The sequence below is a fragment of the Sturnus vulgaris genome, chromosome 10 (genome assembly GCF_052056855.1).
Source record: "Sturnus vulgaris isolate bStuVul1 chromosome 10, bStuVul1.hap1, whole genome shotgun sequence".
NCBI lineage: Eukaryota > Metazoa > Chordata > Aves > Passeriformes > Sturnidae > Sturnus > Sturnus vulgaris.
In genome coordinates this window covers 12,975,149-12,987,236 of record NC_142252.1, presented here as the reverse complement: position 1 = coordinate 12,987,236, position 12,088 = coordinate 12,975,149, and the positions used below count along the sequence as shown (strand labels likewise).

The following is a 12,088-nucleotide window of genomic DNA, read 5'->3' as shown; positions in this document are numbered from 1 at the left end:
CTTCGCTCACTTCCAAGGTTTTTCTGAGAGCTTACTTTGTTTACATTTAAAGCTCATTATTGGTACTACCAGTTAGTTTTTTACTTTATTGTTACTTGAGAAGTCATGATTTTTTTAATGAATGTCATGGATTTGTTTATCTTAATGTGTAATTCCGAGCACTTTTTATTAAAATATTATTTTAATTTCTTCTTACTGCTGTCTAATATGAAAGTTATCTTGATTACAGATGAGTACGGTTGTTCAAAAGGTTCATTCTGTTAATACTAAATTTTCCAAAGTATTGAAAAACAGTGACACTATATACTTTTGCCCTCAATCAGGGGATTCTTTTTACATATTCTTATCTCTTTAGTAGTTTGAATAACTAAATAACTAGTTCATAGTCTTTGGCCTTATAGCAATATGACTTCTCCAAAGAAGTATCTAATTCTGTGTGAGCTGGATCTTTCATAGATGAGTTGGTAGTTGGTGATTCCCTATTCCTCTCCCTAGTCTAAAAAGGGTTCTGAAAGTATATACTGTCCTTCTAAAATCCATTTGCATGAGTAACTTTGAGATATTAAAATGTACAGGTTGCATGGTTTTGTGTCTGTCTTAAGGTATTCCTCACTTGCAACAATTTAGGAAATTAAAGTCTTCCTTCATATATTGCTTCAGGACAGTTTGAATGCAAATTTACTGCAAAATAAGAGAAATATTTCTGTTAATGAAATGGTAACATTTAGATTTAAAATATCAGTGGCATTTGCCTTGAAATAGTGAATAGATAGAAGCACTATATGCATTTATTAAAGCCTTCATTTGCCTTCTGTTTCTACATAAACTGTGGTATAGCCTCGGTATGTTACTTTGCCTGTTTTAAGTATGGCTTATGAACATCAGTATTCCAAAATTAGACAAGTGAAATATTGGAGGACTGTATTTTCTTCAGTTCAAAGCAATGTCATTTTTAATTTGAGCTTGTGTCTTCAGAATTATAAATTCTCTGCTGTCACAGTTAATTTTTAGTTATTTCATTGAAAGAAATTTTACTCAGAGTTATCATGTTAGACTAGAAGTAATCTTTTAGAGAGACAGCAACTGAGGTATATTTCAAATGCTTTCACTAACATTTAAAAAGCCTACAGCTGTCAAAATTTAAGATTCAGTTATTTTAGTTTCATTCACTGCTAATGTGCTTCCTGGAGCTGAGAACAATCCAAAGCATTCTTTGCTTTCAATTTTGTCTTTAAAAATTAATTGATAAAATAGTAGTTGTTTAGTATATACAATCATAGCTTTTTTGGTAGAATTAGAGTGGCTGAAGATGTTTAAATGCCAATTCACAATAAAGTTAATGGAATTTCTATACACCTTGACATAAATGGTTGCCAGCCATGTATAAATATAGAAAATGTTATTGTAAGTGCTGGCTTTAGAGAATGGAGAGCATTCCTGATGCAGGTGGCATTGCTCTAGCAGTGAATGACAGCATGCATGCATTGCATCCAGGATACGTGGGGAACAGCACCTCAGCAATGCCTGAAAATTCTTCTTGTGCTTGATGTCAGCTTGACATGCCAGCCTACACCAGGAACTTATTTCTATTGTATGTGTCTTATGCTTTAAAGCTCGGTGTTTGGCTTAGCTTTGTGAGTTTTATAATTCATTGCTCTTGAAAGATGTCCCTCATCAGTATCATTGTAATGCATATTGCTGAGCAGTGTCTGTATCATCATAGTCCATGGAATGACTCAGTTGAAATATGTTGCTGTAGGAAAAAAATACATTGATATGTCTTTGCATTTGCATTTTAGGTGGCCAGGAGGAATATGTGTTGTCATATGAACCAGTCAATCAACAGGAAGGTTTGTAGATCTCACTCAGTATAAAATAATCTGAATTGTTAGATTGCTTCGCATGCCCTTGTGTACTAAGCATCAGGATAAACTTCTTCACCCTTTTTCACTTCTAACTAACTGTTATTCAAATGAATAAATCATAAAGGCTTAAATTATTAAATAAAATATCTAAATTATTTAGTGCAGAATCCAATGTGCTACTTCAATAATTTCTTGTGTGGTTTATATTGTGGAAAGAAAATACAGTATGCTTAACAGTTTTGTCAGTGAGAACCCCATAAATTATTGTTTTCTTCTGTTTCATATTGCTTTAGCATTCTCACTGCTTCTGTCATAGCAGAAAGTATATGAATAGATAATTTGTCTATTTACCAACTTCAATTGAAATGTTTCTAAACAGTCTCCCATTTCTGTACGGTTTTCTTTTATGGCTAATTTGGTTAGTAATTGCCAAGGGATTTTTTCCGGAAAAAAAGTAAAATTAAATGAAAATTAAAATCAATAGGAGAAAATATTTTCTCACACTTGTATTTAAAGAATTGATTTTTTACTGATTTTCAGTGGAATGGTTTTGTGTCTTTTCACCTTGGTCTTGATTGTAATTCACTGTGTAAATATAGACACAGAATTTTCAGTGTTCCAAATCACTAGCACAGGTGCTACCAGTTGATTTACATTATTTGATACATAGTTCATATACTCGTAAATTATTCTGATGAAGGAATGTCCTTTCTTAGAATAAGAATACTTTGTCTCTTACCTATCAAATAATGTGGCAGTCAAAGTAAACATACATCACATACTAACAGGAATTTTGGGTACCAAGATTTCATGTCTGGCTTCTTTGCAGTGAGTGGCCAAGTTGTTTTTAATAGCACTGTGGCACATTCACCTGTATAGACTTTCCACTCTGACTTGATAATCATGGCACAAAGGCCCCAGTTTATCTTCCAGAAGCAGTAAAAATTGTTATATGATGCTAATAGAGACTGTATTATTTATATCATATAATTTGAAATACTGTAAGATGCCAAATAAAATTATGGATGAGAAATGCTTAAGACCCTACTAGAAACTGGGAATTAGTAGCCAGCTTTGATGTAAAGTAAGTTATGCCTAAAGTAGGGAACTGGAGTTTTGTCACCCTCACAGGAGCAGCTGCTGGTCTGTGCTGTGCCCCCTCACCAGAGGAGCTCACAAAGGGAGAAACAGCAAAGATATTTGTTATTTAATTAATGAGTTAATAGATACTGAATTCTAGACATTTCTCTTACGAATATAGTAATACAGTAGAAAGGAAACAGCTCTGAGTCAAATTCAAATATATTTAATAGGCCAGACTTTTAATTAATTGTTACTTATTTGTGCAGACAGATTGAACCTAAAATTAAAATTTGTACTGCTGAAATTGCATGATCATGGCAGGATACTTAGGCATTATTGTCTTAATGGTTCTTACAGTGTGATTAGACACAATCTGCTTAAACTTAATTTTCAACCAAAATTCCTCTATTATAAATAATTAAACTGCTTTTAAAAGGTACTACACTGAATTTTGTAAGGGTGTTAATAGTTAGAGAAACTATTTCTGTTTGAGTTGTTTTGTATGTGAGTGCTTAATTGTGGTCTTAGAGGAAAAGGAGCTTCTCCCAACACAGACATAGAATTTTATGAACTGTGCTGCTGCTTAGGTGCCCCTTTGAACTGGAAAAATTTTCAAACCACCCCTCTTTTTCCCTTAGAATTTAGGATGTTTGTGAAAAGGTTTTTTTTCCCCAAAGGCTTCATAATTTAAGACTCATTTTCAATCACTGAGAATGGTGATTTGAGAGTGAAGGTCTGTCATCTTACTGTGACTGTGGTATTTACTGATTGATGTTCTTCAACATGTTTTTATTCTCTTTAGAAGTACATATTCTTTTAAGTATTAAAATCATTGCTATGTGAGAAAGCTCATTTGATGAATTCTTAAAAGTTAGCAGTCATATGAAATACAACTGACATTATTCCTTTTGTTTATTAGTCAGTTACACTCGACCTGTGATTGTTTTGGGACCCATGAAAGACAGAATAAATGATGACCTGATCTCAGAATTTCCAGACAAATTTGGTTCATGTGTTCCACGTAAGTCTCAGCAAATACTGAAGCAATTTTAGATTATATTTCTCTTAATTTTTTTATAGACATCCTCTGCATGTTGGGTTAAAAAAAAAGATAATATATTGTTTAAACTTCATAGACTTATCTTAATATTGTCAATCTCTTTGTGACAATATTGCAGTATAAATGGAAGACTTTTTGGATATTGTAGAGAAAAAAGTCACTGTTTTTTGTTTTACTTTAAAAACTACTGGTTTATATTTCAAGATACTACTAGACCAAAACGCGATTATGAGGTGGATGGACGTGATTACCATTTTGTCACTTCTCGAGAGCAAATGGAGAAGGATATTCAGGATCACAAATTCATTGAAGCTGGCCAGTACAATAATCATCTTTATGGAACAAGTGTCCAATCAGTGCGAGAAGTAGCAGAAAAGGTAAATCAATGCCCACTTCCTTTAATTTACTGAGGTGATTATATACCTGTGCTGACAGAGAAAAAGGGGAGAATGGCAAGAAGCCATTAGGAACATTCTGACTTTTAGAGGAATTTGTATAAAACTAGAAACAAAGCGTATTGTCACAGATGCATTTAGGGAAATAATGAAGCTTTGGAATAATGAAAGTATCATTATTAAAAGCAACCACAATGTTGCCCTCTCATTTAAAGAGAATATAGATGAAATAATTGGAATTATAGGCTAATTACCCTTGTTCACATACACAGTTCATTAACTAATTAAGAGTAGTGCTGGTGGAGTTAATTAACATGATGATCCTTTTGACATAGACCTGTGCAGAACACTTGCAAAAATGTTTTTCTTTGTGCTCCTTATGGTTTTAGCTAACAAAAGAGAGTAAATGTAAAGAATTAAACTTTAAAAGTATTTTTTCCCATAACTACCCATATATTCTGAAGATTAACCTTACTGTTTCTATCCCAAAGCAATTTCAATTAACTATTTCTTACAAATTATAATTATTTCTGAAGTCTTATTAAGTTGACTTGATCTGTCTGAAAAAAAAAGTGGGAAAAAGAAAGTGTATTTCTGAGAGTAAGGTGCTTGTCTTAAAGAAAATCTTTTGGTGAAAATTTTTTGTAAATGTTCCGTGTTGAGTTGATGAGTGCTGTTCTGGTGCTTACAAATCCAGTGCATTTACAGCAGCCAATGTTATCTGATCTCTCTGAGAGAAAGGCCAGCTATTTTTTAGGTGGGAACTCCAAGTGAGGGCACTGTCAGTCTGGACATGAAGAGGGTAAGTGTGGGCAGTGACCCATGTGCCACAGGGCTGTAGTTTAGTCCTCTGGAGAACTCTGTGTACCATTTTGACCAAATGGGTGAGTATCACTATTTCTGGCAACTGAATTTACTAGAAGCAAAACCAGAGCAAATACAGTGAGATTCTGTGGGTCAAGTGAGGTTTTCTTCTTCTGTCTTTGTCACCATATGGAATGGAACCTGGTCTCATGGGATATAAAGAGAAAAGGAAAGAAAAGAATATTAATTACAGAATTGTTCAAGTAAATGAACAGTACATTGTTTGGGAGGCTGAACAAAGCTGTGAAACTATCATACGTGGTTAAATGATGAAATTATTGAACAGCTTAAACATTATAAATGTGTTGGCAGTTGCTTTACTTGGTAGCACAATACAATCCTTCAGTTTTGTCCTGGACCTGAAACTGGATCTGTTGTTTTGTTTATCTGTTGGGATTAGTAAGGTACAAAATTGCTATGAATCTTCATAAATGGATATGAAGAGCAAAGTATTACCAGATGTCTCCATGCAGTTAAATCTCTTGCACAGGCACCGTGGGACTTTGGGTAGATGCAGCAATTTCTCAGTTACAGCTTTCATTATTTTTCTGGGAAACAATGGCCTGTCTTTCAGAACTTTATTTCATGACTGCACTGACAGGGCTGCAAACTGGTTGATCTGGAATTACTCCCATCCTTGTATTCTTCTCCATCTTGCTGAAAAGATGAGTATTTTCAGTGGGTTTTATTGCTGGAATACAAAAGGTGATTTCCAAGTTTTCTACAATCAGTTTAGGAGAAGACAGAAGAGAAGTAACTGCTATTACCCCTAAAGAACCAGAAACAATATTCTTAAAATAGCCTTCAGTTGTGTTCATTTGCCCATGCTTCCAACTGATCCCTGTCTCTCTCATTTCCTTACCCACAATGGACACAGCTAAAGATGTTTTCTGATGTTGTTGTTCAGTTATAGAAGGCACTGGCTGCTGTGCTGTGCTTCTCAATCAGATGCAGTACAAGAAGGGAACTAAAATATATAAAATATTATTCTAAATGCACTGTGCAAAGTGCAAAATAGCTTCCCTGGATGAAAACATGATTGTATCATGATGTGCTTGTGTTTCTTTTCCTTGTCTTTCAAATCTTCACTTGAAAAGAATTTTCATATCCACTTTCCTTGGGAATCATCAGCAGTTTGCAAATCTCTGTGTCTCGAGGCCACAGTTAATGCACATTCATTGTTGATTTGGAATAAACTGTCACAGTTATATCCCATAAGGTGCAGCACAGCTACTGTGCTGCCTCTCCAGCCTTCCACCCTTTGGCTCCTGGCATAAGCTGTTGGGCCAAACACAGCAAATAGTGTTTTATTTGAAAAATAAAAAAGGATCAAGTAATACCCTTAATTCTCAGTTCTTGGAGCATATGCCACTTTAAAGACATGGACAGATCAGTACACATAAAATACTCTGATAGGACATACAGACACCTTTTTAAAATGTTACCAGTTGGCATCCAAACCCATGGGAAACAGCTATCATCAGCTGAAAGGAAACAGACATATATATTTTTTGTGCAGGAAGAACACTTCTCTTTAAAAATTCCTGAAATAAAATTCTGCTTTTCTAGGGAAAGAGAACAAATGTAAATGATCCTAGTTATTTCTTCTGTCAGGAAGCAGAAGCATGTCAGTAATTTCAGACATTACTCCAGGAATGATCTCCCAGGAGTTCAGGAATGGTGTTGTATGTTATGAATAACCTTTGATTATATGGTACTTGTAGGTTTGTATCCTGGCTCACAGATTTCTGCTATTCACATTGGTCTCCTGCTAAAGAAAAAGCTTTTCTTAATGTAGTCACCTGAGAGTGCTTTTCTGTTCCTCTTCCCCTGTACCTTTCTAAAATGATGGTATGCAAAATTAATCCTATGCTACTCAGAAAGGAAAGAAATAAAAATGTGTGAGGTGGAAATGAGCATATCTGAGATGAGCTGAGAACAGGAAGCTTGAGATGAAGCTGGAAAATTCTTTATAGAGGGAGAATAGAGAGGGGGTGGAAAGCAGCCTTACCTTGTCTAACTTGTCTAACTGCCCAAGGAACAGTCAAGTTATATTTGTTTCTCAAGAGATGAATGATAAATCAACCATCAGCCAGTGATAATCCACCATCTCCAATGTGTATTTCTACTGGCTGGTACCTGGAGGAGGAGAGGGCTTGTGTGCAGTTCTTGAATAGGGTGGCTTGTTTCCCTGCCAGCAGGGGTGGGCACTCCCTCAGGTATGCCAGTTAAGCCATCTGGCTCCTCTCTGAACTGTCTGTGACATGGCCACCTCCCTACAGCACCCTCAGATTAGTACTGAAATAAAATACTTTGGTGGTGTGGCTGAAGTCCAGCCGTTCCACCATAGGATTCTGCATTGCTGACTGGGCTGTGACCTGTGCGGGCGGGCGGAAGGAAGGAAGGAAGGAAGGAAGGAAGGAGGGAGGGAGGGAGGGAGGGTCGGGAACATCTCAAATGATGTGTGATCCAGTAGAGGAGACTGGGGGTCCTTGTGCCAAAGTGGTGAAATCGAAGTATCGTTGATGCAATACTCTAATTTTCTTTGTTTCAGTGGAGATGTGTTTTCTCTTCTAAATTATTATGCTATGCTACTTGTGACTTAAACTTTGCTTAGTGCCATTTTCCCTTCTCTCTCACTCTTTAGGGTAAACATTGCATTCTTGATGTTTCTGGTAATGCCATCAAAAGGTTGCAGATTGCCCAGCTGTACCCAATCTCCATTTTTATTAAACCCAAAACAGTGGAAAATATCATGTGAGTAAAAGTGAAGTACCTCATGCTAAATTGTTTGAGACTGTTGTATTTGAAAAGCCAGCCACAAATTATATGCAGACAATTGTAATGTTTGCATTTTAAATAATATTTAATTCCCTGAATTTAGCTTTTAGGGACTTTAAGTCCAGGCTTCTAATCCAAATGAGAGAGCTTGCAAACAAATGTCATTGAATGAAATTCCATGCAGCATAATGCCAGAGCAGTTAATTTCCACTACAGTTCTTGCTTGGTGTCTTTAGGGTTTAATCCTTTTATTAGGATTAATACTCAAACAACAGTTTAAAACTTTAAAGACTCCAAGTATTTGAGAGTGGCTTATAAAAGGTATAATGTTTTCACTTTCAGGGAAATGAATAAACGCTTAACAGAAGAGCAAGCCAGGAAGACATTTGAGAGGGCCATGAAACTGGAGCAAGAATTCACTGAACACTTCACAGGTGTGTTTTGCTTGTGACTGCTCGCTTGCAGAGTTGAAATTTTATGCTTGCTGTAAAAATAGTGCTTGCCTAACCACTGAGATAGTGAGCTTTGTTTTTCAGGTGATCTGTGATTACTTTGAGATATAGAACCATCTTAGTATCTCTACACCAATTTTACTTTGATCAATTGATTTAATATTAAAAAATATACAAAAATTTACTGGGAGCTATATATTATATATAGGGCATTATATAGGACACTTCTCCAAGAAATTTCCACTTTCTCCAAGAAATTAAGGGACTTAAATTATGATGTTTCAAAAACCTAAAAGACTTTTTGAGTGCTCAAGTGTTTAGAGCCATGATTTTTCTCTGGAGACTTGTTGACAAACGAAGATGGTCAGACTTCTCTCCTTGATAATCCCATTCAAGCCAGAAATACTTTTCTGAATCTGTTTGAGATACTTGAAGCCATTACAGATTTTAATTACAATTTGGAGGCTGCCACCCTCCTGAGTTTACCACCCCTGAGTTGGGTGGTAAAACAAAATACGAGTATTCCCTTATCTGTTGGAAAATATCACATCATGTGTGTGAAGTGAAACCAACTTCATCAGCAGGTTCTGTTTCCACAGACTTAAACTTTACACTGAAGCACATGAAAAGCACATCCTTTTTCAGCTTTGAGGTTACTGACATTTGGAAGAGGTGTGCTTGAACTTAGCTGGAGAGAAGATGCTTAACATTATACTTGGCCTATAACAATGGAGCAGCCTCCTCCCACAGGCAGTACAGCAGCGCCAGGAGAGAAGGTTTTTAAGAGATAAGAATGGAATGGTAGGAATAAAAGGGAACTAATTTGCATGAAAGCAAAGCTCAGAAGCAGCAGTACTCTATTCATGCACAGAAGAGTGAGTCTGACCTGCCTCCAAAACTGTCTTTCATGTTAAACTTTACTTCTTGGATTATTGACACTGAGATTGTGACACTAATTAAAAAGAAGTTGCTGTCTCACAGCGATTGTTCTTCCAGTGTTGAAGTGGAAGAAGTGTTGGTAAGAACAGCTCAAGCTTCATTTTCACCAGACTATATTTTATTCTGATATGTCAAACACATCCATATTGGCTCATTTCTAATTAATTTCTAGCCTTGGCAAAAATACATCAACTAACACGATAGGAATGATAATAGATTGGACTTTTAACTGTATAAGGAAGCCTCTTGTCTATAAAACTTGAATCTGTTGTCTGGACAACAAACTCCACGAGTTCCTCCTTTTTTCAAAGGCAAAGGTAGAGCTAGGTAGACATCTCAAGATCAGCCAGCCTTGCTGTGCAGCTTCAGGGTTGAGCTGAGTTCACGAGCCTGTGAGGACACAGCCCTGCACTGTCTTGCTTTGTGCTGGAAACACAAATGAAAGCTGAGCCAGAAAGAATACTGGAGGATGTAAATTGACTCAGGCAAATTGGAACATGTGGCTAGGAAAAGGTTAAAAAACCTCATCAATTGTACGTATATACTTGGTAGGACAATGGAAGCCACTCCCTGTCCCCAAGGAAGTGCTTTGTGTGTCCTGCAGTACCACTCTATGCTTCACTCCAGCACAGAAACCAGGAATGTCCACGGGTGTCTGTTCCTTCATCAACCAGAAATCCTCCTGCCACTTTGAGGGGAAGGAGCAGCTTGGTGTGGAGCAGCCTGGTTTCTGCACCAACCAGAGGGATGATTGCTGATTGCCACATTATGTTTTGCAGCTATTGTCCAGGGAGACACTCTGGAAGAAATCTACAACCAAGTGAAACAGATCATAGAGGAACAGTCTGGTCCTTACATCTGGGTTCCAGCAAAGGAAAAATTATGAAAACAGATTTTTATTTTTCATTTTCTAACTGACATCACCTACTACATCTGACGACTCTTAAGCCCTTCCAGTGGAGCCTGCTCTAGTTCTTTCCAGCGTGGTTCATACCCTAACCATCACATTCTGCAGTTCCCATAATGCTTTACATTTGGTGTCTCTCTTAGTTTAAATAATTTGTATTATTGTGTGTTGTTGGTTTGCCATTTTTCAAACATGATAGTGGAATGGCCTGACCAGCTATTAGTTTAGGGTGGGGGTGGGAGGGAATTGCTTGGTAAAATTCCTTAATGTTTAAGGGAAAGTAACTTTCAAAGATTTTTCACAAAAGCTTTATAGACATTCTTTTAAAATTTCATAACAATTGAAAGAAAAGTTGTATTCAAGGAAGTTGTAAATTATGAGTAACTTTGCACGCTTAACTTTAATAGCATGGTTTGGTCAGGGCAATCAATTTCAGGTTTTATTTTCTGAGTTCAATCCTATTGTCACGGTATCTTTTTTTCTTTCCAGGCAGTTAGAAAGAAACTTTCAAATTTTGAGTTAGCATTTTCATTAAGTCCCATTACTACTCCTAAAGGGATATTCATTTTCATAATTTCATACGGATATTCTTATAATCTATTTTTTCATTTTTTGCCAATAAAATTGCTAGGGAAAAGATGTGTAATGTTTTTAATCTTCCTCATGAAACACTATTTATAGTGTGTTACAGAAATTCTTTATAGATAATGGTCATCACAGTTTTTGAGCCTAAAAATATGTTTAGGTGCTAGGAAACCTGTATTTTTCAGAGGAATGCCAAATTTCCATTGGCAGTAATTCAGAAAACAGCTGCAGAGATGGTCATTAGGGCAATGAGAGAATGATTCATAGCCTAAAAATGTGTGTGTTCTTAGGGGTCAGATTTTAATGAATATTTTACCCACAATAACTGCCTATTTTGTTATAATAAATATATATATATTAAACTTTCTTTAACTAAACTCTGTAACTATGGGAATTATTTTCTTTACATAGTTGCGCACACGTATAAATATATATATATAAAATATATATTTTTCTTTTACCACCTACTCCTAGCTTTTTGTTTTGAATAAAAATAAAAAAAACAAATTAGAATTTACCTTCCTTAATCATGGAAAAATCAAATGGTCTGTGATGGCTGGGCATGAAGTCCAGGGAATATTAGTACAAGAAAAAAAAATACATGCAAGTTCTCCTCTTTTCTACGCAATTCCGGGTGTTTGTCTTCCCGTGTCCCCTTTGTAATATGCATGTCTTAACCAAAGGGAGAATTCAGAGTCAACAATATATTTTTTTTTCTGTACATGTTCGTCTCGGATTGCACTGGCATAAGATCTTCCATTTACAATGCACAAATTTCTGTGCTGAATGTTATGAATACGTTGTACCAAAACCTTCAATAATGAAATTCTCTAATTCGTATTATTTGGTACCTGCCATTGCTTGTTTGCAACTGATTGTTTTTGAGAGGGATGTACTTATGGCAGTCATGGGGCAGTCACACAACCAAATCAGCTTTGGTTTGTAAAGAATTATCAACACTATCCATTCCATTTGTTAGAAAGAGGAGAACAGCTAATAAACTTTATTGTACAATATATTTGTCAAGTGTGTTTTTAATTATGATAAATGTGGTGTAGCACTGCAGAATAATTGAACAAGACTGTAAACAAAAATCAGGTGTTAGGCAAACACTTGTGGCCACACTGGGGCTACTGAAGTTACTGCATTAAAAGCAG

The 12,088-nt window shown here is 35.9% G+C and overlaps 1 protein-coding gene across 29 annotated transcripts in view; it reads left to right on the top strand.

The window, feature by feature from the left end:
- The window catches only part of DLG1 (discs large MAGUK scaffold protein 1), a 143,813-nt gene extending 131,866 nt beyond the window's left edge, over nt 1-11,947 (top strand). For 17 of the 29 annotated variants that reach the window (XM_088170845.1, XM_088170839.1, XM_088170840.1 and 14 more), the window contains 7 exons: nt 215-250; nt 1,800-1,850; nt 3,868-3,969; nt 4,213-4,385; nt 7,915-8,024; nt 8,391-8,482; nt 10,219-11,947. In XM_088170845.1, coding sequence (XP_088026971.1) covers nt 215-250; nt 1,800-1,850; nt 3,868-3,969; nt 4,213-4,385; nt 7,915-8,024; nt 8,391-8,482; nt 10,219-10,325 — 671 coding nt within the window. In that variant the 3' untranslated portion in view covers nt 10,326-11,947. The remainder of the gene's footprint in view (nt 1-214; nt 251-1,799; nt 1,851-3,867; nt 3,970-4,212; nt 4,386-7,914; nt 8,025-8,390; nt 8,483-10,218) is intronic. The other 12 variants (XM_014891684.2, XM_014891683.2, XM_088170843.1 and 9 more) reach the window with 2 other exon arrangements.
- The last annotated feature ends 141 nt before the right edge of the window (nt 11,948-12,088 follow it).